General features: G+C 45.5%; 1 protein-coding gene across 1 annotated transcript in view; it reads left to right on the forward strand.

The window, feature by feature from the left end:
* Positions 1 to 914: 914 nt before the first annotated feature.
* Positions 915 to 16,840, forward strand: part of PRDM6 (PR/SET domain 6) — a 76,128-nt gene continuing 60,202 nt past the window's right edge. Inside the window, exons 1-3 of the mRNA XM_015653150.3 lie at positions 915 to 1,185; positions 1,807 to 2,334; positions 11,445 to 11,752. Coding sequence (XP_015508636.1) covers positions 1,815 to 2,334; positions 11,445 to 11,752 — 828 coding nt within the window. The 5' untranslated portion in view covers positions 915 to 1,185; positions 1,807 to 1,814. The remainder of the gene's footprint in view (positions 1,186 to 1,806; positions 2,335 to 11,444; positions 11,753 to 16,840) is intronic.

A 16,840-nucleotide genomic window follows, 5' to 3' on the forward strand; every position in this document is an offset into this window, starting at 1 on the left:
TAAATGCAAGGCATACTATGTACGTGCGATATTCCTAAGAGATTATAGTTCTCGTCTGGTTTTTCATATGGTGTAGGAAAGAAACTGAAAAAAAAGCCCCAAACCTGTTAAATACTCACTGATACGTGAGCTCAACAACTGAGCAGCGGGGCGGGAAACGCAAATTTCTAAGCAGAGTGGGGACGAAAATTCACTAGAGATGAGAAGTTTTTCGCCACAGGTTGCATCTCCCTCTGGCATACTTCTTGCAGTACGCTGTAACCGAGTACAAAGAGCAGAAGTGAGGCGTGCTAGTGCTCGAGGATGCGAGCTCTGAGGAAGGAGAAACTCTGCGGCGGTGGGTTCCCTCCTCTGTGCTGGGACTGGTCTCAGGTAGCCGAGGGGAAAGGAAGGCATGTCATTCAGGATACATCTTAAGAGAACTACCTGAGGCAACATCAGGACAGATCGGGTAAGTGTCTAAAATCCACCCTAACCCCCGAGAGGCAATAAAGTAAGTGAGACAAGAGCACGGCTAACGGGAGGCTGGCTATGTGCGAGGCGGGGTCCGGAGCTCCAGCAAGCTCGGCTTTGGGGTCGGCGCAGCTGCGCGGATCCCGCTCGGGAGAGCGCCGGACCACCACTCCCCTCCGTCCAGGGAAAAGCCAAAAGCCCATCTCTTTTCGGGACGATTGTCCTTCAGAGCCGGGGAAGAAAAGAGGGAGAGAGAAACAGAGGGAGGGAAACTGGAGAGAGAGAGGTAGAAGGCTGGGGGGTGGGAGGGAGGGAAGGAGGAGGGAAGGGTAGAAAGGGGCACCTTTAAAAGTTGAGCAAGGAACAAAGTGGGGGAAGTTGCCAAAAAAAGAGCTCTGCATCCAGACTTGCTGGTAACTTCCCGATCCCTCCCCTCCTCGTACACACCACACACACTTGTATTTTGCGCTGTCGTAAAACCCACGTGTCTCGCCCAGAGCCTGCCAGAGCCGAGCCGAGCGCCCGGCCGCGACTGCGATGCGCAGCCACAGCAGAGGGAGCCCGGCGGCTCGCAGCTAGCCGGCCCGCCGGTCCCCGGCAACTAGAGGAGGATCACCCCGCTCCCGCGTGGACAAAGACCTGAGAAGTCTTTGCTCCTGGCCGTTGCCCGGCTCGAAGGCTCCTGGGGCAGCCGACACCTCTGCACGCCGCAGCAGCGCTCACCCCGCTCAGGTAAGGCAGACCCGGGCCGGGGCCTCTCCGACTTGTCCGGCACAGCGGGGCACCTTCACCGGGGGGCAAGGCACTGCCGGCCCGCGCCCTCCGCCTGTGAACGCCCGAGTGGAAAACAGCAGCGGCCGGAGAGGAGAGACCCGCGCGTGTGTGCGTGTGACTGAACTTTCCTCCGCCTCCTCCTCCTCCTCCCTGTTGTCAGCGGAGAGTCGATTGCTTCCGCGGAGAGAGGGAAAGGAGTGAAAAGGGAAGACAGTGCGTGCACCGGGGACGTGGTGAGCTGTGAGCCCTGCGGGGGCGGCCCGGAGTGAGGGGCTGTCCGCCATCGCCCGCGTCCTGCCCGTGCTCTGGGGCCGACACCGGGGGACAGCCTTGTCTCCACGACCACCACGTTCCTCGTTCTTGGGCTTTTCGGGACGAGGTTTTCTCCTGACGAGCCTGGCCACGGGCAGGGGAAGCGACGGGTGCACGGTCCCGCCGCCGGTCCCGCACAGCCGCGGGCGCAGAGCCCACGTTTGGCCCAGTGTGTCCGAGCGTGTGTCCGACCGCGGGGTCGAGGCGGCCCTGCCGAGGCGGGGCGGGGGTCTCAAGTCTTCTGTCCCCTTCCTCCCCGCTCCACAGGCAGAGAGATGCTGAAGCCCGGAGACCCCGGCGGATCCGCGTTCCTGAAGGTGGATCCCGCCTATCTGCAGCACTGGCAGCAGCTTTTCCCGCAGAGCAGCCAGCTCAAAAGCAGCGGGCCCCTCGCCCAGCTCCAGCCACCCGAGAGAGCCGAGCCTCCGGCTGACAGCCTCCGCCAGCGCCCGACCTCCCTCTCCTCCGCCTCCTCCTCCTCTTCCTCGTCCACTCCGTCTTCCTCCTCCACCTCGTCCTGCGTCGCTGCCGCGGCCGCTTCTCTGGCTGGTCTGACCTCCCTGCCTGTGACCCAGCTCCCGGTCTTCGGCCCGCTGCAGAGCTCGGAGCTCCCGGCCGGGGGAGCGCCCGCTTCCCTGCAGGGCAAGGATTTGTGCGGAGCCGGCAGCGGCAAATGCGGCGACCGTGGCGCCGCCCGCTATCGCTGCACGGCCGAGGAGCTGGACTACTACCTGTACGGGCAGCAGCGCATGGAGATCATCCCCCTGAACCAGCACACCAGTGACCCCAACAACCGTACGTATCGTGCCTCTTCTAGCACTCCTCCACCCCTTACCCTCCGCTTCTCCGCGCACGGGGCCAGCCCGGGAACGCTCCAGGCTGGAGGACCGCAGCTGGTGCCTGCACCGCTCTCACTCCACGAGGAGCATCTTCCGTCTCTCCCTTCCCTTCCTTTAGTTTTTGCGTTGTTACCAGTTGTTTCAGGAGATGGGCGGCAAATCTTCTGTAGCAGTTCTCCTTGTCTGAAACCCCCTTCCCTGGAAGGCACTCTTCACCGGAAAGGCTGTGGTGGGGGTAGATTTCTTTCAGAAGGCTGCTTAGGAAAATGAATTCAGCAAAGGTTCAGGGCAACTAGCTACAAAGCTGGTCTTTTTTCGTCTTGTATGTCCCACTCCATTCCTGCCTGGAAAGCTCAGGCTTCGCTGAATACCCAGAAATCAAGTACTCCCCCGAGCAGGGGAAAAGTTGCAGTTTTCATCAGATGGTCTAGAGCAAAGTTTTCCTCATTCTTATCGAGGAGTATCGTTTCCTTTCAGACCTCGTTAACACCTCGCTGGTTTTTGTTTTCGCCCCTACGGAAAAGCATTACATGGTCGTTTAGAGAGAAAAGGCGATTTTCTAGAGGAAATGTCTGCTTGAGTGTCAGAATTAATTTAGGACTTGGTGATTATAAAGAGTTTATACCTGTTGCAAATTATAAAGTTGGGGAGGTTTGTTTGGGGGGTGAGAGGGGGCACCACTATTATTAAACATCTGTATAGATGAGAGGTTTGTAATTTTAGAAACTGGTTCTGCCATTTTTTCCCCCTGTATCTATCAATATGATGCACCCGAGGACATTGACGGGATGAAAGGAACTATATGAACTCCCATTAGTTCATCAGTTTTATAACTAACATTCAGAGCACAAGGATCTGTCCCTCTTAAAATACATGGCTCTGGCCCATGGACTTCCCCCCCCCCCCCCAATACTCCCTTATATACTAAGGTTTCTTAAGTCTCTTTATTTTTGTTGTCCTTCTCAACCACCACTCCCCAAATGTCTGTTTAAGGAAGGCTGTTGAACAGACAAACGATACCCCAAACCAGCAATCCTGAAACACATGCCCAGGCAAAACGCAGATTCGTTTAATTAAATTTCAGACGAGGAGCTTGTTTTGAAAGTTTCCATGACACCCTGTAATGTATTAATTAAACTGCGTGGATGCTAGCACAGTCTTCAGCGCTGTGCATATGTGCAGGAGGAAAGTTGAGTAGGAGTTTGGTGGAGATTTTTCCCGCCTTCTTACCATTGCTGTATGGGATGTCGATTTTATTTTGAGCGACTTCCTCATGCTTAGTTTTACCCTGTAGTGAAACCTGTTCGTGTATTTTGTGTTCTCGGGTGAAGAAAACGCGATCTTATAAATTACATGCAGAAAATAGAATCCGAAATGCACTTCTAAGGGACAACCGAACCGTTCAGACAAAACATGTTTTGCTTCTCGGAGCCGCTCTGTAAATCTAAAGAGCAAAGGTTTTAAAAGGAGAATGGAACATTAAAAAGCGGTTTAGGGGGGGAACATTTTTTAAGGAGTGAGTGGAATAACAGCACCCCGCAGAGTCGGAGGCGAAGACTGAATAATTTCTTCCCGAGCGCGATATTAAAGGTGGATTCGGGAAAGCAAACGGGTCGATTGCGGAAGGGACGCTTGTTAATCGCGTCCGGCTCTGACGGGGCAGCCGTCGCCGTCGGAAGGACGGTCAGGGGGCAGCCAGCGCCATCTCGCTTTTTTTTTGTTTGTTTGTTTGTTTTTCTTCAGTTAGATCTAAACATTCTTATAATTTACTTGTTTACTGGGCGGCTTTCACTCCAGCGGTTATTAGTTGCCTCTGAGCGAAAATTTCAACGGGAGTGTTTCAGTCTTCTGGGACCAAGCGCAGTTGCTTTGGGCAACTCATGTTTAAAAAAAAATAAAGAAAAAAGTAAACTGTCATTGAAGGAGTGCCGCAACTGTGCCGTGCCACGCACTCCAAGCGCTCGCACGATCACGGGAACAAGCTGCAGGGCACGGGCCTGGCTGCCCCTCCGCGGCTCCCCGAGCGCCGCCCGGGTCACGCTAGCGGTCCGTGGGCAGGCGGGATTTCCAGCCGCCTTGACTCCCACCTTCACCCCCCGTTTCGCATCACTCCCACCCTCAGTGCCCGTTTGAGGGGAAAGTGGTGGGGGCTGTGGGTAAGATGAGGAGCCGTCTACTTTAGTTTGAGTTGTACTTGCTTGCTGCATTTCCATCTCCGAACAGCTTCACCGAGACTCCGAGACCGGAGGGCTCTCCCCAGCCCGGCACAGACACCGGACCGCAGGGACTAATCCCCTCCCCGGAGCGGGGGCGTCGATCTGCTCCCCTGCCCGGCCCAGCAGGCCTCCGTCTGCTTCTCGGGCTCTAACCTTAGCTGTACCTCCTCCACCAACCGAGCGAATACCCCGTCTCACCTACTTTCCCAGACACTACCCTCTCTCCATTCCGAGCATCCCCTTATTCTCCGGGGCACCCCGCGTGTCACCGTTCCCCGGCAAGTCCCACACGCTCTGGAGAGGCGCCGGCGGACTTCTCGTGCGCCCCGGCAGCTCTGCGGGGCCGCGGCGGGGCAGGGGCGGTGGCCGAGCCCTCTGGGGGAGCCCGATCGGCTGCCGCAGCTGTCCCGGCTCGGCTCCGCTCCTCAGCACCCGGCTCGGCCCGGCCCGGCGCCGGGCGGCCGCCGCGGGAAGATGGATGGGCGGCGGTTTCCCAGTAGACACACGCCTTGATCGTCAAATATCAATGGATATGACACGGTCTTGGGCGAAGGAGGGGGGCGAGGGCCGCCTAGGAGCTGTGGGTTAAGCGTCTGTATGTAATTGTTTTAAATTGAAAGGGGGTTAGCTAGGGAAAAATAATAATAAAAAAAGCAATCAAGAGACAAAACCCTAATTAGAACCCAGCAGTCTTTACTCCCAGGGAAGTAAAGGGGATTATGTTAAAGCCCTGATAATGTGTCAGGAGGCTGGGGACCGTTTGCTTCCCAGCCTTGAATCTGGAAGGACAAGGGTATTTCTGGGCGCTGGGGGAGGGGCGCTCGGGTGACCAGGAGGAGATCTAGGGTGAGTCCGGGGGCTGTGGGACCGGCTTGTTCCCTTGGAGGCTTGCCCCTTGCTTCTTGGGAGACGCTTCCGCACTGAGAACTCTGAGACTCCTCCACCTCCACCAGAAATCACCGACCTGCCACTGTAATAAATACGCTGTGTAAAACTGAAGTGTCATGCGACCAAGCACTTTGCACGCCTTTTCCCATTCAATTTATGGGGAGACAGTGTATATATAACATGCTGTGAAGTGGATCGGTGTGGAAAATATTCTGACCTTTTTTTTTTTTTTTTTTTTTTTCCCTCTGGACTGCTGGTAACCTGTATGATTTAGCTATTTTACATCATTAGTTACCTGGCACCCTTAAACATAGAAGATAGCCATACATTAGATTGAGGTTAGGGAGGTGGTGACTGTTTATTTAGGGTGATAAAATGGTCCATCAGCAGTAATCTCCATCGATATGTGCCACCAGGAGATGAAGGATGAGGGGACAAGCCACAATTAATTGCCCTATAGTTTTGTAGGAGAGAGTGGAGCCGGTGCGGACTGAACTTCGATCTCCTCTCCTAGCGCCTATTCATCATCTCTACATTGTATATGGGGGTCTCTCAGGGGCAGAGGGTGGCAAGGTTTATCTACACACAATATTCTCCTACCCTTCTCATACCTGACATAGAAATTTAATTCATTCATACCTACAGTAGAAGACAGGGAAAATCAAACCCACCTCCCTCAACCCGCCCCCCACTCGCCTCTTAAAAATAACCCGAAAGCTTCTCTGCAGGAGGGGCGGGCCCCCTGACCCACTTCGGGGCGCCCAGGCGCGCTCTCGAACAACATGTTCGGCAGAGGAGCTGTGGCGGGGTGTGCCTGAGCCCCGGCCGGGAGTCACGGAGCGCGGGGCAGTTCCTGCGCTGGTGCGGGAGCAGCGCCGGTGCCGCCGGCCGGGCTCCGCTCGCCTCCCCGGCACCGCGGGGGGAACGGCGAGGGACTGCCAGCGGCTTCAAGCCCTGCGAGAGAGGGGCTCGAGCGTCCGGGACCCGGTGACAGCCTTGGGTCAGCGGGCTGAGCTTGGTCCCGCTCTCTGCAAAGAGTATTTAGAATAAGAAAGTAAATAAAAAGAGGGCACCCGACGGGAAAGTGCATCTGTGTTTGACGAAAGTCTGCCTCCAGTGAGGCAGTCTGAAAGAAACTGCCAGTAATTTGGTGAACGGAGGTAGATACCAGCTCATCTATGTGGAAACTGAAGGGAGCAGTGCTTCCCTGGAAAGCTCCAGCCCTCAGGAAATGAAAGGGTACTGTCTCTTCCCACCCTCCCTCCTGCTTAGCTGGGTACCCGGGCCCAGACAGGGATACAGGGACAGCCATAGTGATTTATACTTGCAAGTGAGTAATACCATGTGAAATGATGGCCACTTACACTGGATACCTGCATGCTTGTGGTGAATTATGAAGCAGAGGGTCAGAGGCCACCCTTCTTTAATACCAGCAAACTGCAGGTATCCAGTCTAACTGCACCTTTGAAGCATATTATTGCTGAGGAAAAAATGTACTTCTTTCATTTATTGTTACAGCTGGTTTGCTGGTAAAAACACTGTGTTAAACCCTAGTTTTCATGACAAAAGGCTTTTCCTTTCAGATTTGCTTTAAAGCGTGCAGTAGTAGTGTAGTATTTATGTTGGTGCATGTTTAAAATTACATTTTGGGGGCAATGGTATGTCCTTTTGCTTAGGTTTAGTACTTTTAACTGTATTCACACAGAGTTATAGTATTGGCATTACATTGTGTTCATTTTTCTGGAGGCACATAAACAGTAACATATTGCAGTCCTTCCATAAGAACCATGCCAAACGGCTCCACTAGGAAATCCTTTAATTTTCTTTTTCTTGCATCTTCCTTTCCTTAATCCTTCTTATCTATAGAATCTGAAGGTATAAAGTAAGAAACTGATCTCCTTCCAAAGTGTTTGGCTGTATCTGGGCCTGCAATACAGTGAAGTATTCTCACCGATTTTACCTTCTACATCTCTAGATTTTATCAAGACACAGTCTGCTCTGGCTGCAGTCCTTTATTTTCCCATTTTCAGCAAGTCCTCCAATTTTCTCACATTTCTTGCTTCTTCTTGACTTGATTTGGGGCTTGACTGATGCTGTTACAGACAGTGGAATTGTCCATTTCAACTGTTCTCAGTGAAGCACTGTACTCACACTCAGCTCCTTTCTGAGGCCAAAACTGGAGGAAAGGCACAGTACACCTCTCCTCATCACCCTGTGTGGCCATCCTTTGGGAAGTTAACACTCGTATGGCATCCCTTTCATGTGAACTCCCCACACCACTGTGGGTCATAATGGCCACCACCCAGTTTGGAGACTCGGTGATGTGTCAGGGGGCCACAACACTCTCCCTCTCAACCCCCCATTTCTTTTCCATGTCTTATTAAGCAGATTGGTGCAGTGTGACACATTGTGCCCTGCACTATTTTCAGTATTCAGAGTTCAGCCGAGATGATGCTGTTGATCCTGCTGTGAGGCAGGGTAGTGTGGAAGTCTTGGATTTCTTGATTTTTTTCACCCATCTGATATGAAGGAAATCCTTCCCTTGTCCTCTGAGGCAAAGGAATACACTGCCTACAGTGATGGTCCTCAAATGGAATTACACAAAAGTTAGTCACAGAAGAAGAAAAGATGCACAGTAGCCTTTTTACTCCAGGCATAGTAAAATATATCCAGGGTGGCTTCCATTCCTTATAGCATTTATGAGAATTTTTTAAGGTTATATTTGTACAATTACATAGCAACTAAAGCTAAATGTATAAAGCATGAAACTGAGAAGAATTTAAGAACTGCATAGTATTAAATACAGATTCCTTCCTCCTCATCAACAAGCCATTAGCCAAAACAGTTTCAAAAGATGTTCCATTTTCCAAATTTTCAGCTTTGGCAGGACAAAGGGAAAGGAACACAGCAGGGGATCAGATACTGTGACTGCCAAGCATTAAGACATTACCACTGTTTTTGGACAGTGGAAAATAAATATCACCATGTGTGACTTTCTGTAAGGCTAAATGACAGTGACACAGGGTTTGTTTATACTCCTTGACAATTTCTTAGTTTCTTTTTCTTGGAAATGTAGAAATAAAATGTTTAACACGCATTCATGCACACATTTTGTCAGAATGAAGTAAGGAAATTATTGTTCTAGTCAGGTACTAAAATTTTTGTGCATGAAAAGTTAAGTATATCTGGTGGTATGATGCAGGAACATGATGCTGAAATTGTCTGACAGGAGTCAAGAACGTACTTTAGCATGTTTAATGTAAATTTCTCCAGAGATACAGTTTCTCTAAGAAATTCATTGTAACCAGCTGATTGTGAGGAGGGATATGCATCTAGAAAATATTAAAGCTGTTCAAACAATTAGAATTCAAGGGCCTACCCTGGGTGCTAACTGACATCATGGTTAGACATAATTCCTCTAAGCTCTCAGTTTTCCTGTAAGATGTTTTCTTTCTAACTTGCATGGGTTGATGCCAGATTTCATTGAATCATAGGACAATTTGTGTTGGAAAAGATCTGTGAAGTCATCAGCTCCAACTGTAGATCATAGAGTTCAGCCATAAACTGTTTGGAGTGTATCGCATGCCAAACTGTTTCGGATTGTGGGTTTGTTTTTTTGTTGTTTGGGTATTTTCTTCCCTTTTCTTATTTGGGATCTTTCCTATCTGACCTTCAGTGCCAAACCACAGTGCTGCCCCTAACATCATTGAATATGCCAAAACCACAGGGTTTCTTGATGGCTGGTTTTGAAGAGGAAAGGGAAGAGAAGATGCTGTGGTGATACCTCTCTTTCCAAACTAGCTATGGAAATAATAATAACAATAATAATAATAATAATAATAATAATAATAATAAAAATCCCCAACAGCCCTCCCCAACCCCCAGCATATAATTGATGCCTTTTATTCATCATATCTCAGAATGGTTGTAGGAATATCTGCTGAGTAATAATCTTCTTTTAGGACTCGCCAGAAATATCTTCCTTGGGGTCCTGCAAATCCCATTCTCCATCCACCTCTGATTGACGTGGCTGAGAGAGCAAAACTCCTCTGCAGTTGCGGTTTAGCCCAACAGAAGTCGTTTTGCGGCAGGGATGATGTAGTTAAGACAAGGCGGGGTTGCACCCCCCAGCCCAAGTCGGGCTTTTGCCGACGGAGGCGCGGTCCCCACTAGGTGGCTTTGTCCTGCCGTGCCGGCCGGCTCTCCTCTGCCTCCTGCCTCTTGCCCGGCGCTGCTAGGGATGGATGCCTTGGGGCCAATTTCACATGCAGCCCTTCTGCAGAGCCAGAGTAATGCACAGCTCGGGGCTTGTCTCCTCGCTCTCTGCTGAGATCTGCTACCGATGCTGCGGGTAGGGGACTTAAACTGACGAGCACCGGCTGGAGACATGAGTTTTCTGCAAGACCCAAAGGTTTAATGATCTTGAGCGAAATTAGATTCCACGTGTAACTTTGTAATAATTTCCTGTTGCTGAACGCACCACTTTTTTATGCTAAAATTTAGAAGAGGATGACACAAGAGTGTTTACTTAGCGTGCCTAAAACTGGAGAATACACATAGAAGCCATAATTTGAAGATACATCCTTTATAGTTCTTCAGAAGCTTTTGCTGAAATAAGGGCAGGGTTTTCCTTTGAAGGATCTGTAGGAAAGAGGCCTACTTAATACACTGTACATCCACTTTGGAAAGAAGAACCTCTGAGTCAGGGCCCCTGAGGATTGAAACTGTGGTTGCAGGCAGTCCAGTCTAAGTCTGTGGCAAAGACCAAGAAACTTCTGCTTCTGTAGTGAATGCCGTGCTCTGTTTTCATAAGGAGTGGTATATAAAATTATTAGGGGAAAGATGCAGGACTTGCTACAAGAATACTATGCCATAATTATTGGTTTTTCTTTGTATTTCTGGAATAAGTTTATATGGAAACCTTTATTGTGCTACAAAAATGAAATGTAAAGAAGATGGCAACTTATTTCAAGAGATTCATTGTTATGTTAACTCAGCATATCTCCAGAGAAATTAATTTCTCGAACATGAAACATTTTCCTGGAAGATGTACGTTTGTGGTGTGTGGAATAGTGTGCAGTGGAAATATTTAACCAAAATTTTCTTTGCTCAGAAAAGAAAAGTCATGGTAGGATCTTCCCAAAATAGAGACACATCATTCATTATTAACAACAGTTAGGGAAACTAACAGTTTTACAACTGATCTTTTTCACAGGAATTGCTCACAAACTCAGATAGGCTGTTTTGGTTTTTTTGCCTAGCTTCAGTTACATGTCACAGCCAAAGAACATGCATTCTAATTCAATAAATAAAACCTCAGATGTGTGCTAGGAACCAGTAATATTTGCTTCATAATTTCAGTTTTAAGCTTAGATTTGTCTTTAGGAAGGTAAATGTGCATGCAGGCTCCAGTTTGTCACTCATGAGGTTCTGGTTTATTTATTTTATTTTCCGAACAGACAGGCATGTACACACACATGTTAATGTAAAAAGCAGAGTGAACGTTCATTTAAAATAAGGATTAAATTAAATCTTGTTCCAATTAAGCCCTTGGGCTGAGCTGTGGTAAAGCAGTTGAGAGGGACTTGTAAGGCACTATGACTGTGTTTCAAAATGTCTCGCTTAAACACACTGGGATGGTTTAACTGGGCTATTTATATTAGTCAAAAAATTTATCTTTAAAAACATTGTTGAAGTAAATGAATCTTGCCAGGTTTGTGAATACACCAGGCTTGCAAATTGTCTGCAGGATTTCTGCTCAGCCTTCGGAATTTCTTATTTAGGGCTTTGGTGGGATCTGGGAAACCAGCCTAAGCAAGACACAAAAGGGCACAGTGTGTATGAATACTGCCATGGAATGGCAGCGCAAGCGCAGGGACCTGCGTGATATGGCCAGAGGCAGTGGTGATGGTGGAAGCCAGCAGCACCGCACTGATGGTGTTTTTCCCTCTTTGTCCCTCAGGATGTGACATGTGTGCTGATAACCGCAATGGAGAGTGCCCTATGCACGGGCCCCTGCACTCCCTGCGCCGGCTGGTGGGCACCAGCAGCGCGGCCGCAGCAGCCCCTCCGCCCGAGATCCCGGAGTGGCTCCGGGACCTGCCCCGGGAAGTGTGTCTGTGCACCAGCACAGTGCCTGGCCTGGCCTATGGCATTTGTGCGGCACAACGGATCCAGCAGGGCACCTGGATTGGGCCCTTCCAAGGAATCTTGCTCTTGCCAGAGAAGGTTCAAGCAGGTGCCATCAGGAACACTCAACATCTCTGGGAAGTAAGTTATAATCTTTCCTTCCTTGTCAAATTTGATCTTTTTGAAGCAAACATGGAGTGATTGTATGCAGTACTAGCACCAGAATTAGCCATGAAAATAAGCTAACAAACCCAGAATTCAAATAAACCGAGTAAGCAGGTTTGAAAATGTAGCCAGTGCAAGCAAAAGCCTTGCTATGATAAAGGTAGCCAGAAAACCAGTGGACAGCACAGAGCCCCAGTTGGTGTGCAAAAGAAGAGCTGACTGTTGCAGGTGCTGTAATGTGTAGTAGAGAGATTTGATCAGAGAAGTCTGAAGCTTTTACAGCACCCAGTGCTTTCTATATTTTGACCTGAGTTACAAGAGCTGGTGGAGGTCTCAGGTCACAACACTAGTTGCATCATGTTAGAGCAGCACATGTGGGTTGAGATGGAGTGCTGCATCGTTGCTGTGGCCCCCAGACAATCCAAGAAATTTGCTGAAACAAGCCCAGGACTCTATTCTACAGCCTGACCCTTTGCAGAGTGAAGGACATAGTGCTTGTTCAGTTCAGTTCAGCTCTGGTCCTGTACCTACCGTGCATTCCCCTAATGAGGTTTCCAGTACTTTTTTACTTTTACTTTATAAAAGCCACTTTCAGATATCTCAAGGTTGTAGTTTTGTTTTGATTTTTTTTAAAAAATATTTGTCACTGTCTTAGAGAGGGTAACAGTGATAACTGTTAGGGAAAACCTATAATCCTTGTGTGTCAGAAAGAGCTTACTCTCTTTCTAGCCTTTTGCCATTCATTTCTTCTTTATTTGTACTGGAAGGTGTAATTTTTTAGTTCTTCTTAGTCCTCTCTAGCTTCCATCTCTGCTTGCCTCAAAATTGATGCAACAGTCAGTAGAAACACGCCCATAGATCCATGTATTTGCTTATCTAGACCAAATCCAAATCTTCAGAATATGAGGAATCTATGGAGATGCAGAGTGGTTTTGCTGTCTTCAGTGTGTGTAGAGTGAAAGTGAATAGATCTTTGGAAGATATTTCTGGGTGCGGAAGAGTAGGAGCTCCTATGCTTTCCTAGGTGTAAACAAATAATAAACTACACATCAGGGTCTTTGTCTCAAAGTACTTATTCAAAAACATCATTGTGGCAAGAAGCAGATTTTCACATTAAAAAGATCAATCTCACATCACACCTGAATGTGATCAGTAGAACTGGATGAATTGCAGTGATCGGGAATTTTGCTGCTGCCTCCAGTGGAGTTGGAATTTCTCTTGTACAGGAGATACTGACATTTTGGATTTAAATCTGCTCCCATCAAAGTCCAGTGATTATAATTACAGTACTTTGGGGTATATTATCAAACAAATATTTTTATGGAACACTATATAATGATGTTGGGGGCTCTAATTATTAAGAAGGGCGTTGTGGTTTAGACTGTTCTAATTAACAGAATACATAAAAGTAAAATGAGATTGCCAGATCCATGTACTACATAAAAAACTGGAATTTAGATAAAATAAATGGAGTCAGATAATTTTTCCATAAATATTTACATTATCAATTTATTTTTTAAATGAATATGTTTTATGCAAGTAAAGTTGCAAAACCTGACAATATCTTTTTTAAAAAAGCAAGAATTTTTAATCATATTTCAGGTTAACTTAAAAACTGTTCTGAGGCAATGAATGAAGCTAGGGCTTTTTTAAAAAATTAAAAGCAAAACCAAAAAAGATACTAAGGAAGAAATAAAGAACAGTAGTATTGTATATACAAGGTTCAGGCCGTAAGTTGTTACCAGCTGAGTTTTTTTGTGTGGGATTACTCTTGTGCTCTTAACACACAACACAGAATTCCTGTTGACTAGCAAAATGAATGCATGTATTTTAATTGAATTATCTTAAAAATAAGAATTCAGTTTGATTTATTAATAATGTATTGCTAGGCAGCTCTTGGTCTTGAATTATTTCTGTTAATGATAAAAACTGTTATCAAAGAAACACATACTCTAAGCTCTAGCTAAAATTTTGCTGTTTCTCATTAGTTCTGTCTTTCAATTTGACATACTTTATCTATCAGAAAACCAATGTTTAATAAAGAAAACTATATTAAAAGAAAGTAATTGGAAAGTGTGTGTACAAAACCTAATCTGTGAAAATACATAAAAACAAATGACAGTGTATATCTCCATTGTCTGTATGCATTTAGTCTACATGGAAAAATGATACAAGAATGTCTCATCATAGTCCCTTTATAAAGTTGTGACTTTAGTCAATTCTCTACCACCAATATTTCCCAGACAGCTGCAAATGCAAGTCTGTCTACAGATCAGCTGTTCAGCATTAGGTCTTGATGGACCTTATGGAGAGAATTTCACATTTTTAGTATCAAAAATTGCATTTTAATATTTTACTCTCAACACTGTAAAGTTGATAGATGTTTGTTTTAGTTTGCAATTCTTTGTGTACACCAGGCAAACAGAAGGGCTATTGCAAACACTTTTAAGCGTAGTTGCTTTTTTGGTTGCTTTTTTTTTTTATACTCTTTGTTGTGGGAAACATTAGAAGCATTGCATTTGATGTATAGTTCAATGCTATGGAAATATGCTTCAGCCTGTCTGCACAAGTGTTCCCACTATGCACTCGATGTTTGCTTTGTATGTGATCCACACAGCACAATGTACAACGACTCAGAGTAAATTACATACCATTCCAATACCTCACAACAGGCCTTGACACCTATGGGTGTTCATGGGAAATTACAGAGTTCCCTCACAATCAGCCAAGATAATTTTTTATAACTTACAGAAAGATCAGTCTTTCAGAAAGCCAAAAATATTAGTCATTTCTGTTGTAGTCCTTTTTTTCCCCTTTGGCCCACTTCTATAACCAGAGTTTGCTTGTATTTTATAAAAATACAATAAACTTTGATTTGTTTAAAACAAAAACAGGACTGGGTGTATTAAGTAAACACTCCCTTTGGTAATACAGGCATTTATTCCAGCAGCGCCTGATAATGTTTCTGATCCTTTTTTTTTTTTTTTTTTTTTTAAAGTAGTGAGAATTATCCTTTTGTTATTGCAAAGAAACAGAGACTTTTTTAGCAATTAGGTCTTACTGATGAGAATGAGATAATTTTCTGCTAATGTGTTTTCTAATAAAGAAGTGGAAAGGCACACTCGATTCCAACATATATGAAAACATTATCTCAATTATTAATGTGTCCTTACTCCCTGGAGATAAATTAATCTAGTTGCACATGGTTTTCCCTTTCTGTTTAACATCAAAATTTAATAAGAGTAGACTTAAGGAATGTATACGACATACACTTAAATTCTATTAGGATAGAACACTGAAGTTTAAATGTGCATACATTTTAGTAGTCAAAATTTTTCAGGCTCCCAAGTTTAAAATGTGAATTCTAGAAACAGCTAATTTGTAAATTGTCTTTTTCCCCTGCAAATGCAGCTTAGATGAAAAAAACTTTTTTTGACATATCAAAGGATATAGTCTTATTAGTTTCCTGTTCTTCATGTGCCTGATAAAGAGTATGTTATCTCTTTTTTAATCTTTCATGAGTGGTCAAATAGTTGGTTTTTTTCCTTGCAACAGCCTAAGAAGGTCAAATACAATATTTCACTTCATTTCAACTTTACTTAATTGAAGTTTAGCATTTTTGGAAGTAATGCTTTATCATATGCAACTTTTTTTCACAGGGATGAGCAAAATTTTATATATATAATATGTATATATATGTGTTTATCAGAGTGTTCATTAGTAAATATAAAATGCTAAACCTGTGTAACTGATTTTGCCCCTAAAAAATTCCCTCTCTCCCCTTGCTTCCTTAACCCCCCCACCCCCTCCCCCCTCCCTGAATTAACTGGCACAAGAAAGTGTACATATAATCTTAATAAAGTACCATATGGGTACTCTTTGTCCTTCTTGTGTCTCAGCTGAAGCAAAAGAGAACATTGCCTTTGCCTTCTGCTGGAGCAAGAGCAGGCATTTTGCTGGGATGCACGCTGGCCAGGGCCCATGCAGCAATACTGGATGGTTTTGAACAAATTAATATGCACAGAGAATCCTTACCCTTCAAATGAAGCACTCATTCCAGTTATGGTGATAGATTCATATTTAGATTCTCAGGGCTGCAGTTTTGGACTAAATTTGCTGTTACAGAAAAGCACTGGGGGATAGAATTATGTGCATGCTGCCGTTCTATTAAAGTGAAAATTATGTTTCTCAGCAATCTGTCATCTAGTATTCCAGACTGCTTGTCAGCTCTGTTTCAAATTTGTCATGTTCATAAAATTCAAGTAATTTTGTCTTGAAAAGCCTCCTTAGTTACTTTACTATTGTATCTTAAGTTATTAAGAGTAACAGCTGGAGCCATTCTGTTATTTTCTTGTTTTGCCATTTCTTAGGATTTTGTGTGATGCATGACCCTTGCATTTATTTTCCATTGAAAAAGCCCAATAATCTTTATTTTTACATGAATTTTAAGTTCCTGTGCTGTGAGAACATATCACTAATATTGTGGTCAGCAGCATGCTAAGCTGTAAGCTCGGTAAGAAAATTGTGCTAAGCATCTAAAAAGCAGCCCTCTGTCATTGGTATTTCTGGATCACTTGCTAGCACATTTTCCCAGATAACTTCTATCAGTTACAAACTCCTTTCTTATGGTCCATAAAAAGTTAGTGTGATCCCAAGTGTAGAAGGTGCTTTATATTTGATAATTTTTGCGCTTCGAAAAGCCAAACAAAACCCTGATGTTTCTTTTGGAAGGCCTGTGACCTTCACAAGACTTTATCATGCATTATCTTCATGTATCTCCATGTTTTTTGTATGTTCTCTCTGTCTACACAACGTATGTATTGCATGCTTAAGCACATGTGCTACAAAATAAATCTAATTTGGTGTGGGGACAGATTCTCTTCCTATTGAACAAAGTGAAGTTTGGAATAAACTTTGGTGTTTGGAATTGGATACAGCCCCAGAATTTTAACAGTGTTACTGAAACAGGAATTTTGAGGACTGCATGGAACATGCACGCGTCTGGACACACGCTATTCCCAGAAAAAAAAATATTTTCTAAATTGCTAGATCATGCAGGGACTA

The sequence above is a fragment of the Parus major genome, chromosome Z (genome assembly GCF_001522545.3).
Source record: "Parus major isolate Abel chromosome Z, Parus_major1.1, whole genome shotgun sequence".
In the NCBI taxonomy this organism is placed as follows: domain Eukaryota; kingdom Metazoa; phylum Chordata; class Aves; order Passeriformes; family Paridae; genus Parus; species Parus major.